This window comes from Camelus dromedarius, chromosome 12 (genome assembly GCF_036321535.1).
Source record: "Camelus dromedarius isolate mCamDro1 chromosome 12, mCamDro1.pat, whole genome shotgun sequence".
NCBI lineage: Eukaryota > Metazoa > Chordata > Mammalia > Artiodactyla > Camelidae > Camelus > Camelus dromedarius.
In genome coordinates this window covers 5,166,270-5,190,372 of record NC_087447.1, presented here as the reverse complement: position 1 = coordinate 5,190,372, position 24,103 = coordinate 5,166,270, and the positions used below count along the sequence as shown (strand labels likewise).

General features: G+C 58.6%; 3 protein-coding genes across 7 annotated transcripts; 2 read left to right on the top strand and 1 right to left on the bottom strand.

Annotated features, from left to right (window-relative positions):
• Positions 1-8,155: 8,155 nt before the first annotated feature.
• On the top strand, positions 8,156-13,379 carry RAD9A (RAD9 checkpoint clamp component A). 3 transcript variants are annotated; one of them, XM_010998138.3, is made up of 11 exons: positions 8,156-8,314; positions 8,392-8,462; positions 8,936-9,064; positions 9,503-9,617; positions 9,699-9,798; positions 11,173-11,282; positions 11,372-11,481; positions 11,569-11,633; positions 11,725-11,862; positions 12,622-12,829; positions 12,915-13,379. In XM_010998138.3, exons 1-11 carry the CDS (start codon positions 8,281-8,283, stop codon positions 13,008-13,010), a joined length of 1,176 nt encoding a protein of 391 aa, XP_010996440.3. In that variant the 5' UTR covers positions 8,156-8,280; the 3' UTR covers positions 13,011-13,379. The 3 variants fall into 3 exon arrangements, with proteins under 3 accessions (XP_010996440.3, XP_064348143.1, XP_064348142.1); XM_064492073.1 differs by lacking the exon at positions 8,936-9,064; XM_064492072.1 differs by having other exon boundaries at positions 11,372-11,633.
• Positions 13,380-13,624: 245 nt separating this feature from the next.
• PPP1CA (protein phosphatase 1 catalytic subunit alpha) lies at positions 13,625-16,925 on the bottom strand. Its single transcript, XM_031448499.2, has 7 exons — positions 16,768-16,925; positions 16,147-16,278; positions 15,765-15,995; positions 15,026-15,130; positions 14,371-14,594; positions 14,154-14,288; positions 13,625-14,080 (listed from the first exon to the last, which is right to left on the bottom strand). Exons 1-7 carry the CDS (start codon positions 16,820-16,822, stop codon positions 13,970-13,972), a joined length of 993 nt encoding a protein of 330 aa, XP_031304359.1. The 5' UTR covers positions 16,823-16,925; the 3' UTR covers positions 13,625-13,969.
• Positions 16,926-17,753: 828 nt separating this feature from the next.
• Positions 17,754-23,568, top strand: TBC1D10C (TBC1 domain family member 10C). 3 transcript variants are annotated; one of them, XM_031448496.2, is made up of 10 exons: positions 17,754-17,855; positions 18,090-18,267; positions 19,016-19,115; positions 19,338-19,445; positions 19,529-19,635; positions 19,846-19,960; positions 20,568-20,633; positions 20,755-20,944; positions 22,478-22,632; positions 22,897-23,568. In XM_031448496.2, exons 2-10 carry the CDS (start codon positions 18,116-18,118, stop codon positions 23,242-23,244), a joined length of 1,341 nt encoding a protein of 446 aa, XP_031304356.1. In that variant the 5' UTR covers positions 17,754-17,855; positions 18,090-18,115; the 3' UTR covers positions 23,245-23,568. The 3 variants fall into 3 exon arrangements, with proteins under 3 accessions (XP_031304356.1, XP_031304357.1, XP_064348141.1); XM_031448497.2 differs by having other exon boundaries at positions 17,759-17,837; XM_064492071.1 differs by lacking the exons at positions 17,754-17,855; positions 20,568-20,633 and having other exon boundaries at positions 17,862-18,267.
• Positions 23,569-24,103: the final 535 nt, after the last annotated feature.

Here is a 24,103-nt window from a genome sequence, read left to right as displayed (position 1 = left end):
AGATGAAGAGGATACTGCTCTGATGCCCTCTCCGGCCTTCTAGACTTCAGCCCTTACCATCTGTGGGTTGGGAGATGGGGTAGCAGATCAGGCCCAGAGGATGTATCTGGGTGGGGGGCAAGGCTGGCACCAAGAGATGACTGAACTACCCTCCAAGGGGTTGGGGATGAGTCAATGTTGGCTCAGGGATGGGCCAGGGGCCCGCCCCTCCTTCCTCCCTTCCTTCCTCCCCCCATAACTGGCATCCCCAGGGAAGGCTCTCTGTATGCCCAAAAGACACCATGTCCCACACAGCTGCAGAATTGGCATTGAAGGCCCCCTGGTCCCTGGGGTGTCCTTGGATTCCTGGACTACGGAAGCCTCTGGTCCAGTCCCCTCCTGGTGGGTGAGCAGGCGTGTGGTGTCAGAGAAGCCCACACAGGTAAGTAAGGACATTCACTCATCCTTTTATTCACCAAACATTCCTTGAGTACCTGCCTGAATACCAGTGCCAGGAACACAGAGAGGAGCCTAAAGAGGCCTTGGGGCCAAGGGGTGAAGGCTGAGCTGCGTGCAGGCAGGAGTCTGCCCCGGAGACCCCACCACCCTGCTGCAGTGCCTGGCGTTTCTTGGTGACACGCTACTGCTTTGGGTCTCTTAGGCTTAAGTCATGACAAGCATTTAAACATATTGAGCTCTCACCAAGAGTCAGGTCCTGCACTAAGGCTTTATGTGAATGATTGCACTCTATTCTTTCAAAACCATAGAAAATGAGAACTGCTCTTTCCCCATTTTATATGCAAGGCAACTGAGGCTTGGTAAGATGGAGTCATATGTCTAAGATCACACCCGGGGGCAGAACCAGGACTATCTACCTTCAGCACCATGCCCTCTTGAGATGCCCTCCCACCTGGCGCAGGTGCACACGTGGAGGGCACTGAGGCAGGGACTCTTGAAAAGAGGCTGGATGCAGAGACACTGGGACTCGCTGAGCAATAACCCCCCGCACCCCCCTCCCCCAACTAGGAGGTTTCTAACTTGGGGCACTCCTGGTCTCTTCAGGACTCTAGCATGTTCCTTGGGACAGATTCCCCTGTGAACGCCTAGAGTAGGAGACCTGGGCTCTCCCACCCACAACCTTCCACCCACCCCTGACACAAAGTGACTGTGAGATGCTGGGCCAGGCACCACACACAGCCCTCCTGGGTCAGTGACAGGCGCCACCCCTGGAGCACTCGAGTCCCCTCAGCTGGAATGGCAGATTCCATGAGCAGAGCAGCAAGTCTGAATACCGCCATGAGCTCCGAACTAGGAGTTAGAAGGCCACCTCCCACCCAACCAGGTCGAGGGCTTCCCTGTGCTTTCTGAGGGCCCAAGTATGTGGCGTGCAAATCCAGGCCCCCTGGGATCTACAGCCTGGCAGGAGGTGGGGGGGGCACCTCCTCTACACCACCGCGTGCACACAGTGCAGGCACAGGGGCCACCGGGGGCAGAAGGGAGAAGAAAGGCGGACGTGGTGAGCACTTTCCCTTTTCCTCCAGGGGCAGAAGCCCAGAGGGCCCTGCTTCACCCAGAGCTGGCCATGATGTCAGCGGAAACCCCAGGGCCATGGGCCTCCTCCTACCTCAGGAACAGCCCTGCCCTGCCTTGCACTCCCAACCCACACCTGGACCAGCTCGGGCCTCTGGGAGAACACCGCGTCCCACTGCCCCTGCCTCCCAGTAGCTGAGAGGAACCAGGTCCTGCTGTCTGCCTCTCCCCTGCCATACCTGGGCTCTCTCTCCACTGCAAGGATGTCAGGGCGATGGGTGTGTGAGGAGGGCAGGGGCAGAAGGGATACCCCCAGGGGCTTCACTCCTCCCTAGTCAGCCAGGAGCTCTCCCCGCCGTTCCCCAGGATGTTCCATTACCCTGGCCAACCCACGCCGCGGGCTCTGTGACTCTGTCTCCCCTGGCAGAGGAGTGGGGTTACCTCTCCCTGGGCTGGAAGATCCTTATCCTGCCCTGCTGAGTCACTGCCTGCTCCTCCCGCTCTGTCCCCTCCCTCCCCACTGCCTTCCTCCTTCGGGCTCCTCGGGCTTTCTCCAGACCGTCTGGGTTCTCCAGGGGCCCCAGGGGTCAGAGGACAGACAGCGGCTCCTACGTGGGGCTGCTGGAGACTGAATGAGTGAGGGTGCTGCTCCACCTTCACTGGCTGTGTGACCTTGGGCAAGTCAGTTGACCCCTCTACACCTTGGTTTTCTCTTGCATCAACAGGGACGATGACACTGGGACCTTCTTCAGAATAAGGGAAGATGGAGTTAGCACAAGTCAACTCTCTGGCGCTTAACACATGATAATGTTAAATATTACTGTTATCCACCCTTCATGCCCTGTCCTCCCACCTCTGCTAATGATGCCCCCATGTAAGCCCCCGAGTCTCCTCGCCTACACCTTCTCTCTTCTTTCCATTCTGCCTTCTTCCTGAGGCCTGTCCCCACCAGCCCCACGCTGAATCCCCATGCCGGGCACACATACAAAACTCTAGAGTTCTAGGGTTGGGCCCCAGCTCAACTTTCCTCTAGTGAGAAATGATCCTGAGCCTTTGCCTTGGCATCCCAGACAGCCTCCTCAGAGGGGGTTCAGTGTGTAAAAGGGGGCTGCGCTTGGGGCAGGGGGAGCTGACCGACCCTGGCTGTGCCAGGGGCCAGCCCCATTCTGTCTGTGAGACGTGGGAGCTTGGGTTGTGAGGAGCTCATCCCTTGCCGGCCCCCACAGGCGTCTTTCTGAAGCCCACCCCGTGACCTCCCACAGAGCACTCTGAGCACACATCAGGTCCAGCCGTTGACCCCTGCAAAATTTGCTCAGTGAAACAGGGAGTAAGGAGCTTGGAAAGGTGGGAGAAGGGAGAGAAGGGAGAGGTCAGAGGATTGGGAAGGCGACCTTGCGAGCGGCTGTGGAGAAGCCAAGCAGCCAGAGTGGGAACAGCACCTGGCCTGGAACTGGTTCCTGGGATGAGGAGGAGCTGGCACTCAGGCCCATAGGGCCCAGTCACCCCGCAGGGCTCTCTGGAGCACCTCCTGTATGTGCCCTGTGGAGTGGCAGGGCCTACTGAGACCTGCAGACTGCCTGCCTACCCCAGGGCTTGGGGCTGCGGGCACAGAGGGCAAGATGGCTGCACAGCCGCCCTGCTCTTAGGGGCCTCCTCCCTGCCCTGCCCCCAGTTCCCGGAAGGCTCCCCTCCTCCACCTGCCCTGCAGTAAGCCCATCTCGGCCAGGGAGGACGCCTCCTCGGCCCCCTCTCTCCTTGGGCCCCTAGCCCGGTGTTGAGCCCTGAGCTGGGACCCTTGGGTGCTTGCCTGCCCTCTGAGGCAGAACAGGGAAGCTTCTGTTCTGGAAGCTGGGACTGGACGCGGTGTCTGTCTCCCTCTGCTGGTCCCTTAGGGGACAGCCGGGCCTGGCTGCTCTCCCCAGACCTGGCAGTGCCCACGTCTCCCCGAAGAGTGGATGGCAAGCACTGGGGGCAGTGAGGAAAGGGCCTGGGGACTCCAGCTGTAGGAACACTGACACTGCTTCCTGGGCCCTGGTGGCGTGAAGCCTGCCTCCAGCAGGGTCCCGGAGGGGTGGTCTTAGGGAGGCCAGGTCACCTCCCCGATGCCTTCCCCATGGGCCAGCAGGCCCCAAATAGCCTCCTTCCCCTTCTAACCCATGAATGGAGCTGTCATCCACAGATTTATCTAAACCTTTTGTGCAGCTATTTATACTTCCAGCCGAGACCACATCTTGGGGTAATGAGTTCCATCGGTGTCCTCCCCTGCTGGGTGAAGTGCGCTGCCTTTGATTTGTCCTAAACTTACCTCACTTGCACTCCAAGGGGGCCCTGTAACTCCAGCCTGCCAGGTTTTGGTGAACAAGCCTGAGCTTCCCCCTTCCCGTCTGTGGGTTTAAAAAATTCCACCCCGTCTCCCCTCGACCCCCAGCCCTGGTCCCTCATCTGTGCCTGGAGCTGGCGTTGTGGGTGCAGTGGCTGCCTCGTGCCAGCCTCCAGCAGCCAGCAGAGACAGCAGGGGCTCACACCCTCCTCACAAGGCAGAGGGCACCGAGGGCCCAAGGGGCAGCACCCAGCCCCCCCACGCACCTATTCCCTGGGCCGACTTCTGTCCCCACCCTAATTCTCTGAGTATTTCCAGTTCCTGGCCTCCAGATCATCCCTCTGTGATGTTTCTGCGTGGGAACTTCCCTCCCGCATTCCTGCTGTGGACTCACCCTGGCCTCGTCTGTGCTGATGATTGATTTTGTCCCTGGTCCTGACCAGAGAATCCCCTAGAAACTGGAGGGTACACTCCAGAGATGGTGGGGACAGCACACAGCAATAACAACAACAGTGACACGGACGATGTGTGCTAAGAGCTTTACGAACGCTGGTTATGTTAATCCTCACCACCGCCCTCTGAGGTCAGGACTGTTATCCCTCCTCCCTCAATTTAGATGAGGAAACTGAGGCGCAGGGAATATAAGCAATGCATCCATTTGCACACTGCCTGAGAGTGATGGAGCCAGGATTCAGACCTGGGCAGCCTGGTGCCTAGAACCCCCTTGTCCACCTCGACAGACAACCCAGGCTCAAGTCTTGGAATCTTTCTGAATCCTAAACCCTTCGGTCATCCAACATGTTTTATTAAACCACTGCCATGTGCCAAGCCTTTTCTGGTTGCTGGGAGAAAAGCCGGGGAACAAGAAAGGCCTGGGCAGGGCTTGCCTGTGGGGCTGAAAGCACCCAGTGTGCCACAAATGCATTATACCGCCCCACCAGCTCAGTACCCCAGCAACTCAGAGCTCCTCTGCCCACTTGGTAACCCCAGAGTAACCGTGCAAATCTCATCCGTGTGTGTGCACAGCCCAGCAGACGCCATCAGAGCCGTGGCAGTCACTCCCCCTCATCTGTCCTCTCCAGTCGAGCAGAAGCCCACGAGGGCAGGGATTTTTGTCCTGGGCTCTCTTTCCCACGATTAGAAAGTGTCTAACGTGTGTCAAATGAATGAATTACTGAGCTCTGAGGATTCTGCCATGTCAAACCTAAAAAATTGGATGAGAAGTGACAGTTGAAGGGAGGAAGAAGTTTCCAGTCAGATAATTATTTTAAAAATTTGAAATGATAACCACCTCCCTCTATTCCGTATCCACCCACAACACACACACACACACACGTTCTCACATATTCACATAAGTGTGTACTTGTAGGAAGCCAACTCTAATGTGGGATGCAGCGAAGACTAAAAATTTGAGATTTATAAGGATCTTGAGAGTATCTCATCCAATCTCCTCACTTTATCAAGGAGGAAACTCAGGCGCAGACAAAGGCCTTGACTTGCTGGAAGCTATCTGTGAATAGGGCTGGAGTCACAAAGTTCCCATCCCCCCACTGCACGTCCTTCCTTCCAGACCTGAAAGGTGTTCCTTGCTTTGCCACCTGCAAGCCTGGAGAGGATGCTTGGCCTCTGATTGGAGAGCCCCCTTCCAGCCCCCTAGCTTGGGGGAATCAGGACAACCAATTCCAGCTCCTCTCCAGAGCTGTGGCTGGGTGAGGGGCTCAGGGAAGCTGGAGGGCCCCCTGGGAAGTCACAGCAGGTCAACGTTGGAAGGGACCTCAGTAAGCATCTCCTGCCACCAACCACGTTCTACAGCCACAGAGACAGGAGGGATTTGCACAAAGTCACACAGCAGGTGGGTGCTGAAGCACAGGCTGGAAACCCAGGACTCTAGGCTTCTTTCTGTTATCTGAGCCCTTCAGAAGGGTCAGGCAATTCCTAAACTTCTGCAGGTGTGTGCAGCTGAAGAAAGAGTTATTAAAAGTCCTAACAGAGTCTGTTTCCCTCGCCTTCTCCCCTGGGCCTTGCTTCAAAGACCTCCAGGCCAAAGGACCCCACAGCCCCATAGGTGTCAGGGACAGGGACACAACTGTGTGATGAGTCACAGCTTCCCCTCCCTGCTTCCCAGGGGGCTTTGGCACCTACCTCCTGTTCCAGTTGGGATGCTCAGGTAATGGCTGTGGGGAAGAGGTGGAGAAGCCGTGAAGGCTACGCTGAGTTTCACTGGGACAAAGAGAGAGACCCACAGAGAAGGAGGAGAAATAAGGAAGGGGATAATAATGCTAGGTTATTTGGGGCTTTCTGGACAGAATGTGGGGGGAGAGCTATTGTCCAGGGCAGGGTGGGGCTGTGGGCAGAGGCTGGAAGCTGGATTTGTTTCTTTCATCACAGTATCATACTAAGTGGGAACCAGAGGCAACTCAGCTTCACACATCTAGCCATTGAGCACATACTGGTCACCTCCTGAGGGCCAGGCCCCGTGCGAGGTACAGGGACAGAGCAACAAACAAGAGACTCGGTCCCTGCCCTTATGGGACTGACACACGAGTAGGGAAGACAGGGATTAAAGTAGATATGTATGAAATAAGGCTGAGTTGTGATCAGCGCTGTGGACAACCCAGAGTAAAGGCTTACCCAGACAGCAGAGGGGTGGTGGAGGGGGAGGCAGAAAAGGCCCATCGGAGGGTGGGCCACTGAAGCTGAGCCCTAGGAAGAGAAGGAGCCAGCGTGTGAAAAGTGGGAAGAGCATTCCAAGTGGTGGGGACAGCATGTACAGAGAGAACCCAAGGCGGAAAAGGATGTGGTTGGTTCAGGGAACTGACTGGGCCAGCATGGCTACACAGGAAAGCCAGAGACAGGTGGAGAGATGGGTGGGGCCAGCTCCTTTTGGGTAAGGAGTTTGGATGTTATGGCAAGGGTAATAGTTGAAAGCCACTGCAGGGTTTAAACAAAGGAGAGGCGTGGCACAATTGGTATTTTAGAAAGGTCATTTCGGTGCTGTACAGAGTGAACTGGAGGAGACAGGCTGGAGGCAGGGGACCACTCATGTGAGAAGTGATGGCCTGAGCCAGGCTGATGGCTGTGGACATGGAAGAGGAGGGTGAAGTTGCCATCTGTTCGGGTGGCAGAGCAGTCAAGGCTTGCTGAAGGTGGGTAATGTGCAGGGTGTGGGAGAGCATGGGGTCAAGGATGACTCCCAGTTTGTGACCTAAATGCCTGGGTAGAGGTGGTATCATTTACCTGATTCCCTCAGAAAGCAAGAATAATCTCCCCCAGTACCCTAGGGAAACCTGGTGAGGGAGGGGAGCTGAAGGCAAGGAAAGTGGGGTCTAGAAGTGGGAGCCAGGCCAGGAGCAGGAGGGCAAGGGGCTCACAGACGAATGAATATGGCTTCCTCACTGCAGTCAGTACTAGAGGGGTAAGGCCAGGTAGGCCATAAAGGAACACAGGGATGCCCAGGGCCCTTCAAAGCACTATAGAACCGGGCGCTGCCCCTCTAAGGAACTAGAGGTCAGAAAGCCCCTCTGGGACTTCCCTTCCACTTCACACACCCGGTAACTGAGGCCCGGGGCCAGGGGAAGACCTGCCCAGCTGCTGAACCCCCTCCTTTGCAATCCCTTGGTCTTTCTTAAATGGCCACATAGCATAAGTCTACCCTCATACAACGTTTCCAGTGCTTCCCATCAGTGATCCTCATCATTTGGCGACCACCACCCCTCCTCTCATAGACCCACCCCTCCTCTCACAGACCCACGTCCCTCCCAAAGGGGCAAAGCCCCACGACCCGCTGAGTCTCTACTGTCGTTTTCCCCTGCCAGCCACACCGTTCTACCCCTTTCTGCCCGGAGCATCTTCTGTTCTTCAGGATCAACGAAGGATCCTCGAAGCCATAGCCAACAGCTACTTCCCACCCCAGGATCCTGCCGCAAATTGCTTTAATTTATTTTTACAGGTGGTGGTTGCTGCTTCTGTCTGTGTCCCCGGCCTGGATGCGGACGGTCTTGCTTTGAACCGATAAACGCCCAGGAAATCCGTACTAAATTAGTGACCCAGCGGGGCTCGCCCGTACATCTCAGGCTCCCCCGCGACCTCGGGGCTCCTCGCGCTCGGGTGCGCAGCCGCGCGGGGCCCAGCTGACGAGACCGGCTCCCCCAGGGGCGCGGAAGGGCGGAGGGTGGGCCTGGACCACAAGAGGCGGTGATTGGCGCTCACGTGACCAGGGCTCGCCCCCGGCAGGACTCCATCACGTGATGCGCAGCCGGCGGAACGTTTTTCTCACGTGACGGAGGTGCGTGCTTGTGGCCCAATGAGGAGGCGGGGGCGGGGCTGCCGGGGGCGGTGCGCGGGAAGGGAACCCCCGGCATCCGCTGCGGCAGGCGAGACCTGGAGGGAAGCAGCGAGCGGGGGCCCAGTGTGGGGTCGGCGCCAGTCTGAGCCCGGTCGCGAGGGGCAGCATGAAGTGTCTGGTCACGGGCGGCAACGTAAAGGGTGAGTTGGGGCTGGCCTGCGGGCTGGGACGGCCCAGTGCGCCAGCCCAACTGATGTTTCTCCTCTCTTTCCCGCAGTGCTCGGCAAGGCCGTGCACTCCCTGTCCCGAATAGGGGATGAACTCTACCTGGAGCCCTTGGAAGACGGGGTGAGGAGCCAGGGTATTGGGGTGGGTAAGATTCCAACTGGGAACCCTAACCTGGGCTCGAGTCTCGCTCGCATCAGGCAGGATGCCGGTGGGCGGATTTGTCTGCTGAGTTAGTTTCCTCTCCTGTTGCTGGGGCATCAGTTTGGGCTCTGTCATGTTCCCAGGCTGGTGTGTGAATTGAGAGCATTTAGTCCCCAGAAGTGCCCGGTGCCTGGTGGCGGGTGGGGGTAACTAGGTAAAAGGCCGAGCGTGCTGGGCCCGTTGGGTGGAGCCCTTGCTGTGGGAGCGGTGGGAGGCCGACTCAGGGAAGGCTTCATGGCGAAGGTACCTGCTGACTGGAAGGAGAGGGAGGATTTCAACAGATGATGGTGGAAGTGGAGGACATTAGGGCAAGTGTGTGAGCAAAAGCCAGCCGAGAGCTGGGCCTGTCACTGCTGATGACTGCATCCCGCTCCCTGCTTCTCCTGGCCCAGCTCTCCCTCCGGACTGTGAACTCCTCCCGCTCTGCCTATGCCTGCTTCCTCTTTGCCCCGCTCTTCTTCCAGCAGTACCAGGCGGCCACCCCTGGTCAGGACCCGCTGCCCTGTAAGATCTTGATGAAGGTGAGGCCCTTCCCTCAGAAGTGGCAGCTCATTCCCTCAGGAACCGCTAACAGCAGTGCGTGCGCTCTGGGGCACACAGTAGACGCCAGCTGGGGACAGAGATGTACGTAGGAGCAATCCAGTATAAAATGCAGTGAGGGGGCGCATAGCGAAGACATCCACAGAGGGTAACAGGAGATATGGAGAGGGTAATTGATTCTGCCGGAGACCTTGAGAGAGTGATGACATTCAAGTTGGTCCTTAAAAAGTAAACAGGTCTTTCAGGGCATTAGACGAGGGGAACAGCACAAAGGTTTGGAAGGGCATAAATGTCTGCATGTGTGGGAGGTCCGTTCCTGGTGTGACAGGGCTGAGCCCACGATGTTGCCAGGGCCTGAGGGGATGTGAGAGTTGGTTGGTGGAGACGCAATACTGGGCTGATGTGTTTTCCCCACTCAGTCGTTCCTGTCTGTCTTCCGCTCGCTGGCGATGCTGGAGAAGACCGTGGAGAAATGCTGCATCTCCCTGAATGGCAGGAGCAGCCGCCTGGTAGTTCAGCTGCACTGCAAATACGGTGAGTGAGCAACTGGCTGGGTCCTTAGGGTGCGGGGGTGGAGGTTGGCGGGGCCCACTGAGACGCTGTCTGCCCATCCAGGGGTGAGGAAGACTCACAACCTGTCCTTCCAGGACTGCGAGTCCCTGCAGGCTGTCTTCGACCCAGCCTTGTGCCCCCACGTGCTCCGTGCCCCGGCAAGGTGAGCACGCCCCTGGCTGCAGGCTGAGCCCTAGGTTTCTCTCTTCCATTTTGGGGCCTCAGGGGTCAGTTTAAAAAGGTCCCTCCTCCATCTTCACAGAATTTCTGTGAACCTCAGAGTTCATCCAGCTCCGTTCGCTTTCAGTTCCTTCTCTGACTCTTTACAGGGAGAGGATGGAGTGAGGAGGGCAGGCGCTCCCCTGTTCCATGCTCCTCGCTGTCTTCCGGAGCCTGTATTCTCCACCTCACAGTTCTGGCTTGGCTTTCTGACCACTCAGACCCATTCTGACTCCTCTTTTAGAGAGCAGGTGTCTGACCTGCCCTCAAATCTCCTCTGACCTGAGCACCCTGGAAGGTCCCTTAATTTTTATGGCTCAGAGACTCATAATCCTTCTCCGTCCTGGTTGTCCTCTTGGGGATGTTTCCCATTCAAGGGCAGCCTCTCTTCATACCTGACCGGGCTGTATATAGCCTTGGAGTCCCCAGGCCAAGGCAGGAGGCTGGGCGGGGAGGTTGTGGTCCAGGAGGGCTGCCTGGATAAGCAGCTGTAGGAGTGGAGCCTCTCTGGGCACAGAGCACCGGGGAGCTGTGCAGGGCCTGGGAGATGGGGACTCCAGTGAATGCAAAGGTCCCTGGCAAAGACTAGCGTAGAGAGGAGTGGCTCCTCTTCCCTCCCCACCCCACACGCTGGATGCTGCTTGCCTTCGAGTTACCCAAGGTCTTCTGTTTCTTTTCTCTTGGTAGTGTAGGACATGGTAACTGGCAGGTCCCTTTGGGTTCTGACTTTCTGATTTTCTTAGTTCTGTTGATATAGACCAGGATTTGGGTAAAGAAAGATGGAATCAGTCTCTGGTCTGAGTCTTGGGGTTTTTTTTCTTTCTTTCTTTAAATGAGCAATTGTTTCTCTTTTTTATGAACAATTTCAAATGTACATAAAAGTAGATGCCAACTCCTGTTACAGTTGCCTTGAGGTAAATTCCAGTTGTCTTCTTTTCACCTGTAAATATTAAATCCTACTAGACAAGGATCTGAGGGCTCTTTCTGAAGGCCGGGTTTATGCGGACAGTATGGGTATGGTCTCCCACCCCTGGGTGGACAGGTGCTGCCTGCCTGGTTTGGTTCAGTCCGAACAGCCCATCCTTTTCTGGGCTCCGCTCTTGTCTGCCCCATCTCTTGCAAGCAGGCTTCTCTGCCACAACAGCCTGGAAACGTTTGATGGGGCAGGAACCGTGTCCTGCTTCTCCTGTCCCCTTCCTCGGACATGCAAGGCCTGGTTGGGTTCTCTTTGGATGTTGGTGTGTCACTGCCCTGCCTCTGAGAGCAGAGCCACTGGGCAGGACTGAGCCTTGGGTGTAATGCTGTGCCCTCCTCACAGGGTCCTGGGGGAGGCTGTTCTGCCTTTCCCCCCCGCACTGGCCGAAGTGACACTGGGCATTGGCCGCGGCCGCAGGGTCATCTTGCGTAGCTACCAGGAGGAGGAGGCAGGTGAGGGAGCCAGACACGGCCCGGCACAGGGAGCAGAGATGGGGTGGGAAGGGGTTGGGTCCAGGTTCCTCCTGTTCCTGCCCCCATAGACAGCACCGTCAAAGCCATGGTGACTGAGATGAGCATCGGGGAGGAGGATTTCCAGCAGCTACAGGCCCAGGAAGGGGTAGCCATCACTTTCTGCCTCAAGGAATTCCGGGTGAGGCCCCCTGTACACACTCACCACCCTGTCCACTCTCCGCCCTGCCGCGCCCAGGGCCTCACTGCTCTGCCTCTCCCTTCCCAGGGGCTCCTGAGCTTCGCAGAGTCAGCAAACTTGTCTCTCAGCATTTACTTCGATGCTCCGGGCAGGTAATTCCCAGCCTCAGGACAGGGAGGGGAGGGTTCTGGGATGCCAGGAGCCAAAGGGCCTTGACCGTGCCTGGACCCATCACCTGCCCAGGCCAGCCATCTTTGCCATCGAGGACTCTCTGCTGGAGGGCCACTTTGTCCTGGCCACGCTCTTAGAGCCAGACCTGCACGCCCAGGATCTGCACTCCCCACAGCTCCAGCGGCCAGCACCTCCACTTCAGGCTCACAGGTAGAGCGCCCACCCACCCATTCCTCCCCCACCCCACCTCTGTGCACCCTGGCCTGAGCCTGCTGCTTCCAGCTTCTACACAACCCCCCCACTCCCCCCCACCCGCCCCCACTTCCTGTCAGGCCCCAGCCCCTACAGGCTCAGCCTCACCAGTCAGCTGTACTCAGACCCCTCCTACCCAGGGAAGTGTCCCGAGGTCGGGCTGGCTTCCTTCTCTGGCTGAGGCCTCCCCTTGAGCCTTGTCCCAGGCCTAGGAGGGAAAGGGCTGCTGGGAGGCAGGGGGTTGCTTGGGATGGGGGAAGCAGGTGGCTGAAAGGGCAGGTGGGTTGGGGAAGGATGGGCCCAGTGTAGTTGAAGCAGAGGAAGTTTGGTCTGGCCACCCGCCCAGCACGTCCCTGGGCCCCAGTGTTCTCCAGTTCCTGTCTCCTGGGAAGGTGGGGGCTTGGCCCCCAGGTGGCCCAGCTCACAGGACTTGCTGCTCCCCTCCCCCTGCTGAGCTAATCTGGCTGCCGGGATGCCTCCCTCAGGCCTCTACCTGAACTCTGAGGAAAGGATTCCAGGTCCGCCCCTTCCAGGAAGCAGCTACTTAACCCCTGCATCCCCTCCCCTCCAACCAAACCAGGAAGTAGTAAAACCAAGAGGTCACCAATAGTCACAAGGCCCCTGCAGCCGCCCCCCCCCCCAGCCCTCTAAGGTGGGGCCCTGCCTCTGTACCCCACTTCCCTCCCAGTTCTCTGCTGATGTTGTCTCTGCCTACAGTACACCCCACCTGGATGACTTTGCCTTTGACGACATTGACTCTTACATGATTGCCATGGAAACCTCCGTGGGCAGTGAGGGCTCGCGGGCACTGCCCTCCATCTCCCTTTCACCTGGCCTCCAGCCCCACTGTAGCCCTGGCCCCTGCTCAGAGGAGGAAGATGATGCTGAGCCCAGCACAGTGCCTGGGACTCCCCCACCCAAGAAGGTAGGGGCTGGAGACAGAGATGGGGAGGAGGAGGAGGAGGGAACAGCCTCTAGAACTCACTCAGCTTCCTCTGTTCTCTTCCCAGTTCCGCTCGCTGTTCTTTGGCTCCATCCTGGCCCCTGCACACTCTCCCCAGGGCCCCAGCCCTGTGCTGGCTGAAGACAGTGAGGGTGAAGGCTGAACCCCTGTTGGGAGGACTGGACTAGATGCAGCCCCAGCCTCCGCCTCTCCCCAGTGCCAGCAGGGACAGGGCCAGCTCTCCTCCTGGGTGGGTGGCAAAGGTGGGCTGTGCTGGAGCTGAGCTGGCTGGTCCTGCAGCCTCCCCCAGGCCCTGCCTGGCTGTCTGTGACTGGCCGGGGTCCTGTCATTTCCCTCTAGCCCCAAGTCATGTCTGTTCCCAGGCTCTGTGTTGAGCTGCCACCTGCCAGGAGGTCCCTCACCTCTTAATCCAGCCAGGTGTATAGCCAGGGCTAGAGCCTGCCCTCTAAGCCCACCTCCCTAAGGGGGGAAAAAAAAAAAAACCACAGTGGGGCTTCATTTTCTCTGCTAATCATGACCTGTCCCTTCCTCAAATCCTGGGCACACCTCTAGAAACCCCTGTGGCTGGCACAGATACTTTTGCTTGCTTTTCCAATACTCTCTGGCTTTGGCTTGGAATTCCAGGGGCCCCTGTGGACCTGAGTGTGTGGCTGGAGTTTTCCTGGCTGGGGCCCCATGCCCAGTAAGCCTCCAAGTGGCTCTGGGCAGAAGGGTTGCCAGGCCCAGTGTTTGGGACAAGGGACACAGAGGCCATAGTGAGAATCCAGCTTTGACCTTTATTCAAGAGACCAGATGGGTTGCCCCAGGATCCGGCTGCCAGCCCTGAGGCCAGACAAGGCCTGAGACCCACAATCTGGCCCTGCTTTGCCCTGAGCTGCAGCCTCAGCCCCAGGATCCTGCCTGCAGCCACTGTCGAGGCAGGCAGAGAGAGCCGTGGGGGATTGGATGCTGCTATTGATTCATAAAAAAAAAAAAGAAAAAATACACCAAGGCTCCGTGTTCCCCGTGACAGGTGGGCCTGGGGGGGCCAGCGTGACCCCTCTATAGCCATGTGATTTCTGTACAATCCACCATCTGGGGCAGAGGGCGGGCACATGGAGGCTATTTCTTGGCTTTGGCGGAGTTGCGGGGTGGGGTGATGGGCCGGCCTCCAGGGTTCAGGCCACTGAACTGCCCGTATTTCCCCTTGTTCTTGTCGGCGGGCTTGAGGATCTAAAAGAGACAAGCTGGTCAGACTCATGAGGCTGAGCCACAGGCCCTTGGCCCCTTCTGTCCCCATCCCCACCTGAAAGGAGCACATGAGCGTCTCATCCACACTCATCATGGCGCCTGCATTGTCAAACTCGCCACAGTAGTTAGGAGCTGAGAAGAGTGTCACCAGCTGCCGCTTGGCAAAGAACTCATAGCCATCTTCTACCACCTGGATGAGGGTGGGAGTGGTTGGTTCAGCAGGTGCTGGCTGCCCAGACCCCACTCCCAGCCAACCAGAGCTGCCAGCCCACCTGATGTGCCCGACAGATGAGGTCCAAGTCATGCTTGTGCAGGAACTTGGCCACCACCTCAGCCCCGAAGGTAAAGGAGACACCACGGTCATTCTCGCCCCAGCCCTGCACGTCCTTGTCAGGGTCAGACCATAGCAGGTCACACAGTAGGCCCTGGTCAGGCACGTCTGTGGGCCGCATGATACGCCGAATCTGCTCCATGGACTGCAGGTCCGGGGACAGGCCTGGGGGGCACAGGGAGCAGGTTGTTTACTGAAGCCTCAAAACAAGGACTCTCCTTCCTCCAGGAAGCCTTGGCCAATCAGCCCCTGTTCCCTACCCCTCCACCCTCCTGGATTCCTGGGAGCCCTGACAGGCAGAACTCATCACCTTCTACCTCTTCAAGTCCCTGTCCTTTCAGGGAGCACAAAGCTCCCTGGAGAAAGGAGACAAAGCATCCATGCATGATGCCAAGGCCACAATAGTAAGTGCAGTCTAATGCTGGGGTGTGGGGGTGCTTAGTGGAAGAAGTGATACCCAAACCATGACTCCAGAGAGAGCTGGAATGTGACTGGGAACACATTCTCCAGCTAACACCTTTGTCCCAAAGCCCCCAGGGATGTGACCAGGCTCTTGCTAAGCATCCCCTCACTATGTGCCCCAGAGCTGCCCTCACCTCCATGGCAGCAGAAGATCTTCTCATCCACAATGGCAGCGATAGGCAGGCAGTTGAAGCAATCGGTGAAGGTTTTCCATAGTTTAATGTTGTAGCGTCTCTTGCCTGCCCAGAGGAAGGAGGTGGCTCATGAGAAGGCCTGTCTGCCCCACCCTCAGCCTGGGTCTCTGGGCCTTCCAAGGCACACTGTGTGCTGTTCAGACACAGCAGGGAGAAGAGAATGGAAGGCGAGAAGGGAAACCCCCCTCCCCCAACTGCCTACCAGCTTTCCAGGAGGAATTTCTAAAGCAGCCAAGTTGCCAGGAACCCCACAGTTACAATTTGGAACAACCTCAGAGTTGGCACCCACCCCCAGCACATGAGGAGGGCCAGGCCAAGACCACGTCTGGTTTATCTCAGCTTCTGGCCAACAGAGTCCAGTCCAGACAAGCTTCCTAAGTGCTTAAGTAACGGATGTACTAGAGGGAAATGTCATCAGGCAAGGCCTTGCATTAGAATAGTGGCAGCCCTTCAGCCAGCTTCACCAGATCCCTCCGGAGTGCCAGGATCCATGTGGGGAAAGCAGGGGGAGGGGGGCAGGGCCCAGAGACATGAATTGGCCTGGCCCTGCCTTCACTGAGCTCAGCCTGACAAGTTTTTGTCAGACACGGATACCCCTACCACCAGGCCAACATGAGGATCCCTTTGAATGACAGGGCCGTTTAGGACCTTGGCAGCCCCAGGCCTGAAGCCTACTCACACTCATCGTAGAAGCCGTAAATGCGGTTGATGCTGGCACATTCGTGATTCCCACGGAGCAGGAAGAAGTTCTCGGGGTACTTGATCTTATAGGCCAGCAGCAGGCAAATAGTCTCCAAAGACTGCTTGCCCCTGTCCACGTAGTCCCCCAGGAACAGATAGTTGCTCTCTGGAGGGAAGCCGCCGTACTCAAACAGCCGCAGGAGGTCGTAGTACTGGCCGTGGATGTCACCTGTGACCCAGAGAACCAGGTCAGTACTAGGTGCAGTCTAAACTTGAATGCAGGGCCAGGGTTGGGTTCAAGGGAGGAGGGATCCAGGGACTTTGTAGGGGGGGGCCAAAGCCACTTTAAGGAAACAAAAGGGCCTGGGCAGGGGGCTCACCACAGATCTTGAGGGGTGCCTCCAGCTCCAGAAGAATGGGCTGGCTCAGGAAAATCTCCCGGGATTTGAGGCACAGACCACGGATCTCGTTCTCTGTCAGCTGGACATTCTTTCCAGGCCGCGAGCCCTGCACTGGGGGTGGCATGAGGCGTCAGGCCCCTGGTCCCTCAGGCAAGAACACGGGTGACCCCATGGGCACTTCTGGGACACCTCGGCTTCCTGGGCCCCTGCTTGCCTTGGGGCAGCTGTCGCTGCTGAGCCTCCTGGGATCCCCCCTCAAGCCTCCGGGACAGGACCCCAACTACCCTCAAGGCACTGGAGAGGGGGCTGCTGTGCGCAGGGGCCTGTTACCCAAAATCTCATAGCGCAGGACCCCTTCCTGGGGCGCTAGGCTTCTTGTGTTTCTCCCTCACCCCAAAAGCCTAGGCCAACCCGTGAGCCCCCAGCCCTGCTCCCAGACGCGCCGCGATTTCGGGGAGCGGCTGCAGCCACGGGACCTCGCGGCCCGTCCCCGCCCAGTCTAAGCTAGCCCTAGGAGGGGCAGGTCCACCCGCGCGCCACTTCCGGGCCGGGCAGGGGGCCAGGGCGCGGCGGGCGCCCACCTCCCCCGACCCGGCCAACCTTCCAGCAGACGCCCGATGATAGAGTCCAGGTTGAGCTTCTCGCTGTCGGACATGGCGGCGCCGCCGCTCTGGCCCAGCAGCTCCGGGCCCGCTCCTGCCTCCCGCCCTCCCTCTAACTCCTTCCGGCCTGGCGCTCCTTCCGCCCACCCTGGCCCGCCCCGGCCCGCCCCGGCCCGCCGCCCCGCCGCCCCGCCTCCTCGGCCGCCTGCCCCGCCTCCTCGGCCGCCCGCCCCGCCCCGCCCGTTGTCCTAGCGCTCTAGCGCCTCCGCAGGACGCCAAGAGCAGCGGCCGCGGAGGCTCGGGAGGCGGAGCCTCGGTCGCGGGGCGGGACTTGGAATGAATTCGTACTCTGGCGCGGAGCCTGCCCAGTGGGCGGGGCTTCGTGGGGCGAGGTCGAGTCTAGTCCCGCCCTTGAGGAGTCACCCACCCCTGTTCGGAGGGTATGGGACCGGAAGTACTGTGGAAGTTGTTTTTCTCTTTCTTCGGGGGCAGGAGGGTGGTGTGAGCTCATTGGTAACCACCTCTCCGAATACTGCGAATTAAGTCCTTGAAGTACAGGAAAGGAAACTGAGGCTCAGAGATAGCAAGGGGCTGGTCCAAGACTGGGCCTCAAAGCCACATTCACGGAGGATCTCTACTTCTTGAGTCTCTGTGGCCGCCGGACAACTGACCACCCAGACACCTGTTGCTGACCGCTGATCACATTCTGGTCCACATTGCCTGTGGTGTATACTAAATTAATTTTTTGTGTGTTTCATTTTTGTCTTTTGAGCAGCATAGTAATGCTGCCTTGTGTGCATGTTAAAAGTACTACTTTGTAAAGAGCAAACGTTAAATAAACCATAATTCTCATTGGAACCCTGAATTGAGTGTCTTATGTGCCAGTAACCTCAAATCTGGAACCCAAGCTTGTACCCACCCAGCCCACTGGGATGGGGGGAGGAGTCCAGGGCCACTGGGTCAGGCCGGAAGAGCCTGGGAGAGGAAGGGGTAACCCCCCACACACATTTGGGAGGGGCCCCCAGCGGGTTGCTGAAGCTGTGGCTGAGGAGGAAGTGAGAGGAGGAGGTGAGATACAGCAGGGAGGTAAGCTGGGCTGGTGGGGACAGGGGCTGGGCCCTGGTCTCTGTCCAGGGGGTCTGGCCTTTCTGCCACTTCTGGGTGTTACCCCACTATCATCCTACAATAAAAGAAAGGGCTTGGTGAGATACCCTGAAATCTGCCCCCTCTGACCTGGGGCTAGGGCCTGGCTGGATAGGAGCCCAGGCCCCAGGCTGGCCAGGAGCCGCCTCTCACATTGACTTTGCCGACATCTTGCAGCCTGTGGTATCGGGGTCTGTGGCACCATGGCCCAGGCCTTGGGGGAGGACCTGGTGCAGTCTTGTGAGCTGCAGGATGACTCCAGCTCTTTGGGATCTGACTCAGAGCTGAGTGGGCCTGGCCCATATCGCCAGGCTGACCGCTATGGCTTCATTGGGGGCAGCTCAGCAGAACCAGGGTAAGTGGGGAAGGGATGGGGTGGGGTGGGATGCTGGGAAAGAGGGTGGGGGCTGAGGGCTGAATTCTAGAGTGAAGCCCAAACTCGAGGGTCTTGGGAGGGTCTGGGGACTCAGCTGGTGTCACCCCTCCTCAGGTTCCAGGTAGAATCCTAAGTCTGGCAGGGCTGCAGTTTCCTATATGCCTATTTTACTTCCAATCTCTGAGGGTTTGCACCCACCCTTGGGGCTAACATTCTTCCCCTTTTAATCTCTGGCCCAGGAATCCCAGCTCCAAATTAAAGAACCTACACCCTTTCCCCTAACAATCCTCCCCCTTCCCAGCATACAGACAAGAAAACAAGTCTAAAGACAGATAGGAAGGTCACACAGCAAAACAGAGACAAAATCAGATGCAAACTCATGACTCCTGGCTTCTAGTCCAGGGCTCTGTCTACCCAACTTCCCCTGTGAGTTGACTGTGTCCCCATCCTGGGGGACAGCCAACCAGCCCCTCCCCCAACACACACCTACACACCCCTTTCAGTCTTTCCTGCTTCTGCCCACATCAGAGCCACATCCTTTCCTGTCCCCATGACAACCACTGGAAACTCCTGGGTGACAGGTCACTGCCCACCCCCAGCCCCCCAGGGCTTGCCAGAGATCTCCAGGGCCAGGAGGTGGGCTCACCTGGGTAACATTAAGAGTGGCAGATATGGGCTCTAGGTAATAGCTGCCCAGCGTCTGGATGCCTGTGCCATGTCCCCCCAGGCCAGGTCACCCTCCTGCAGACCTTATCCGCCAGCGAGAGATGAAGTGGGTGGAGATGACCTCACACTGGGAGAAAACCATGTCTCGGCGGTACAAAAAGGTGAGGAGAAGAGGGGTCCCGCCCAGGCCTCCTTGGCTCATCCGCATTTGCCTCGGCCATGCCCTGGCAAAATTTCCCCTCTGTGTCCCAGCACTTCACGCCTTTTCTCCTTCCTACCCAAAATGGCTCTTGTCCAATGACGGGTTGTGCTTGGGGCCTGCCAGCGGGAGCTGGGGAAGCTGGCGTGGCTGGCCTAACAGGGTCCCTTGGCCTCACCCACAGGTAAAGATGCAGTGCCGGAAAGGCATCCCCTCGGCCCTGCGGGCTCGGTGCTGGCCCCTGTTGTGCGGGGCCCACGTGTGTCAGAAGAACAACCCTGGCACTTATCAGGTGAGGGAACTGGCAGGAGTCCCACCTCCCCTTCCCAGGCCCTTCCCCTGAGCCTTCACATCCACCCTCATGCCCACCCACAGGAACTTGCTGAGGCCCCTGGAGACCCACAGTGGATGGAAACCATTGGCAGGGACCTGCATCGCCAATTCCCTCTGCATGAGATGTTTGTGTCACCCCAGGGTCACGGGTACGAGGCCAGTGATGCTCAGGGACCCCCAGCCCCACAGCCCCCAGGCTCTTTGGCCTAGTCCCTCACCTTGACTTTCTATCCTTGCATCTCAGAGGACCCAGCAAGGCCCTGGGGTGGAGTGTGGGGACTGAGGCCTGCACAGGGGTCGCCAGAGGGTGGGGAAGGGATGCCTGGAGGACTGGCCCCTAAAGGGGTCTTCTGGCACAGGCAGCAGGGGCTCCTGCAGGTACTCAAAGCCTACACCCTGTACCGGCCCGAACAGGGCTACTGCCAGGCCCAGGGCCCCGTGGCTGCCGTGCTGCTCATGCATCTGCCCCCAGAGGTGAGTGCCCTCAGCCCTGCCAGAGCAACCCAAGACTCGGACCCCCCACCCCCAGGAACTCTGGCCTCAGAGACCTGTGATCTCTGACTCTCAGGTCCTGTCCTAGTGACCCAGAGCCTCATGACCCCCAACCTCAGTGACCTTCAAGCCCAATGGCCTTGGCTCCAGGAACATGGAACTCTGATCCCTGACCCTTTCCCCAGTGATCTAGGAATCTAGACATTGTCACCTTGATCTCATGACTCCTGATTCTGAACCCTGTGACTATGATCCCTGACCCCAGTGACCCCAAGAACCCAGGACTTGAACTTTGGGATCCTCCTGACCCTTGACCAGTGAGCACCAACCCTGTGACCCTCAAATTCAGCACCCTGAGCCCTGTGACTTCTAACCCCCCAAATCCCTTGGTAGGCCTTTGTCTGGGCAAGGGGAAGCTTTTGGTAAGAACTTCTCCTAACCCACCCCAGCACTGAGTCCAGGCTCCGGCTCCAGGGTCACTCCAGACACCACTGGGTCCAGGCCCTCCCCTTTGCCCCTTTCCTCTGCCCTGTGGTCCCCTCTGTGGTCTCCTCCACGGTGGGTACTCAAGACCTGTGCCCACCCCCAGGAGGCCTTTTGGTGCCTGGTACAGATCTGCGAGGTTTACCTCCCTGGCTACTACGGGCCCCACATGGTGAGAGGCTGGGACAGGGCCAGAGGGAGGTCTGGGTGGGCGAGTGGGGGCCTGGGGAAAAGGGTGGGGCAGAGCCAGGGGTTTGGGAATGGAGTGGAGGTGCTGACGGACGTGGCTGCAGGAGGCTGTGCGGCTGGACGCCGAGGTGTTCATGGCCCTGCTGCGGCGGCTGCTCCCACGCGTGCACAAGCACCTGCAGCAGGTGGGCGTCGGGCCCCTGCTCTACCTGCCCGAGTGGTTCCTGTGCCTCTTCGCCCGCTCCCTGCCCTTCCCCACGGTGCTGCGTGTCTGGGACGCTTTCCTTAGCGAGGGTGAGTGGGTGGCCGGCCAGGTGGGTGGGGACTGGTGGGGGGACTGGGGCCTGGAGCCTCGGGTGCCTGGTGGGCCCAGGGAACGAGCGTGCCCACTCTGCTCTGCCCCGCCGCCACTGCCGATCCTGGCCCTTGGTATGGGTGCCGGGGTGTGCTGAGGCCACATCCCACCCATGTAATGAATGCTAGCCCTCTCAGCAATGAGCCCACCATAGAGAGGGCAGCATCTACTTGGTGGAAGGCTGGAGTCAGGGAGGCTTCCATGAGGAGACAGGGCAGGAGCTGGGGAGATCACAGCAGTAGGACAGCTCAGGGACTGGGCACGGTCGGGGCATGGCTGATGGAGCTCACAGGCACTGGGTGAGCATTCACAGAGCCCAGTCGCTTCTCTGGAAGCCAGGGCCACTTGAGTGAGCGAGACCTACATTCTGGTGGGGGTGGGGATGGGAGGCAACAGTAACCAAATTAACAAGATATTTATAGATCGTCATAAGTTCCACGAAGAAAATAAAACAAAGGGTGTGCCAGAGTGTAGGGGAGCAGCAGGAGGCGAGTGCTGTTTAAAGATGCTTGTGGCTGCACTGTGGAAGAGGCAAACTGGCAGGGACGTTGTGGAGGCTGAGAGGCCGGGAAGGACACTGTCCACAGGGTCCAGGATACAGATGACTTGAGGGGTCCAGACATGGAGAGAGGGTGGCCAAGAGTGGGAGGAGTTGGGGCAGAGCTGAGCTGGACTCTTTCGGGTTTTGGGGCTCTGCCTTGATACCCCCATCAGTAACCCGCCTGCATTCTTTTCTATGTGGGTTGTCAGGCGGTTGCACCTAAAAAGTGGTAGAAATCGATCAATACCGTTGTTGAGCACCTGCTGTATGCCCAGTTGGCTTCAGGCTAGCTTAGAGCTCTGGCCATGGGTGTCCAAGTCACCATCTACGCGTCCTCCCCTGCAGACTCAGACCCGGAGGGTGGGGCAGGGCCCATCAGGCTGGTGAACTACCCTTGTTCTCTGCTGCAGGCTCCCTTTTATAACAGTGAGAACGTTAGTAGTCATTGTTATCTCTTTAAAGTCACTAGGCCTCACTGGTCCCCTGACTGCTTTTCTCAGCAGACCCAAAGCTGCCAGGAAGGGATTCTGAGGCTCCAGGAACAGGCCCAAGGTCACACCATGTGCGTGCATGTGTGTGCACACGTGTGCACTGTGCTCTTGGCTTAGGGGTAAGGAGCTCTGGCTAGAACCTCTCTGGAATCAAGTCACAGATCTCAGCTGGAAAGGTCTTTGTGTCACCACCCAGCCCTTCCCTGTAGTGATGAGGTGCTGAACCCCAGAATGAAAAGGCTTGGTGCAAGCCTGTCAGTAGCCCCTGGCTCCTGGCGGGCTGCTTTGGTCAGAAGTGTCTGTGGTTGCTGAGACATACTTGATCTGGGTCTCGGCAGCAGAGCTGTAGGAGCAGGGAAGGAGTCTGGCTGAGGGTAGGTTCAGATGCAGACCAAGGAAGGGCAGGACTGGCCCCCACTGAATGAGCCCCTGGCCTGCAGGTGTGAAGGTGCTGTTCCGGGTGGGGCTGACGCTGGTGCGCCTGGCGCTGGGCACTACTGAACAGCGCCTGGCCTGCTCAGGACTCCTGGAGACACTTGGCGCCCTTCGAGCCATACCGCCCACCCAGCTACAGGAGGAGGTCTTCATGCCCCAGGTTGGTGCCCCCTGCCTGTCCTTCTGCAGTGGCCCAACCACTGCTGCACAGTTGGGGAAACTGAGTCCCAGAGCAGGAAGTCAGAGTAAGAACTGGGACTCGCTTTCTGTCCTCAGGCCTCAAGTGGCTTTCTGTGACTCCCTTAGCAAGTCTTTCAGCCCCTCAGCCACTTCCTGGGGCTGTGTACTGCCCGCCCCCCGGAGACCTCATCGTTTCCTGCCCTCCCCTAGGCCAGGTAGGCTCAGTACCGACTGCTTCCCACAGGTGCACAGCGTGGCCCTGTCCGAACATGACCTGCAACGGGAGATCAAGGCCCAGCTAGCCCAGCTGCCTGCGACGGCATCTGGGCCACCCCCGAGGCCGCAGGCCCGCCTGCCTGGGGCCCAAGCCATCTTTGAGGCCCAGCAGCTGGCAGTAACTCGGGGAGGCACTAGGCCCGAGGTGCCCCGCATCGTGGTGCAGCCCCCGGAAGAGCCCAGGCCGCCTCGGCGCAAGCCCCAGACCCGAGGAAAGACTTTCCACGGGCTGCTGACTCGGCCCAGGGGCCCCCCTATTGAGAGCCCCTCAAGGTCCCATCGAGGCTCGACCTCCTTCCTGGACACCCGATTCTGAAGGTACCACGGACTCAGTGTCCCCCAACCCAATTGCCAAAATGGATGATGCCAGCCCTGAAGTGGGCACCGCACTTTACAGCTGGGATTTGATGCCTCAGCTCCCTTCTCAGGGACTCTGTCAGGCACGAGGATGAAGGAAGGTCACAGAGTGAGGTTTCAGGGACCCTGGCCCACCGTCTGCCCACAGAGCTGTCCAGATGCCTGAGCCTTTGCAAGCAAAAAGCTGGTGCTTGAAGGAGCGTGGGGGTAAGGGCGTGGGCTGGGCGAGGGGACCCTGAAAGGCCCCTGGGGAGGCCTGGAATAAAGTCTGAGTGGAAGCCTGTATGGAGTTGGATCGAATGCCCCCTATCCCCACCCCTAGACCAGCTGCTACTTCCCCTCCAGCCCTCATTCCCCTCACAGCCCACCTCTCCTAGTCCATCCCTCGCACCCAAGGGCACAATGAGGCTGCCCATTGGCTGCTGGAAGGTGTTTACCATCGGCAGGAACCAATAGGAAGCGCCTTGCCCTGCCTCTTGGGGGCAGATAAGGCTCCTGTACCTGTGGGAGGAGGGCTCCCCAAGTGGTTGCTGGGCCTAGAAGTGGGGCTCTATTCCCTATTTTGCTTACTCCTCTGCTGGTTCAAGACCCCTACCCATAGTCCTGGGCGGGTCCTCAGAGAGCCAGGCGAGAACAAAGGCCTAGTGTGCCTGGACAAAGGAGAAAGGGCCCGCCGGCCTTTGCCCCCGCCCTAAGCCCAGGCCACACCCCTCGAGACTGCCACCATGGAAACCCCCTCCCACACTCGCTAATTGCCCCCGGGGGTGCCTTGGGTGCCTGGGACAGGAGCCATTGCCAGGACAACGGGGCTGGTTCCG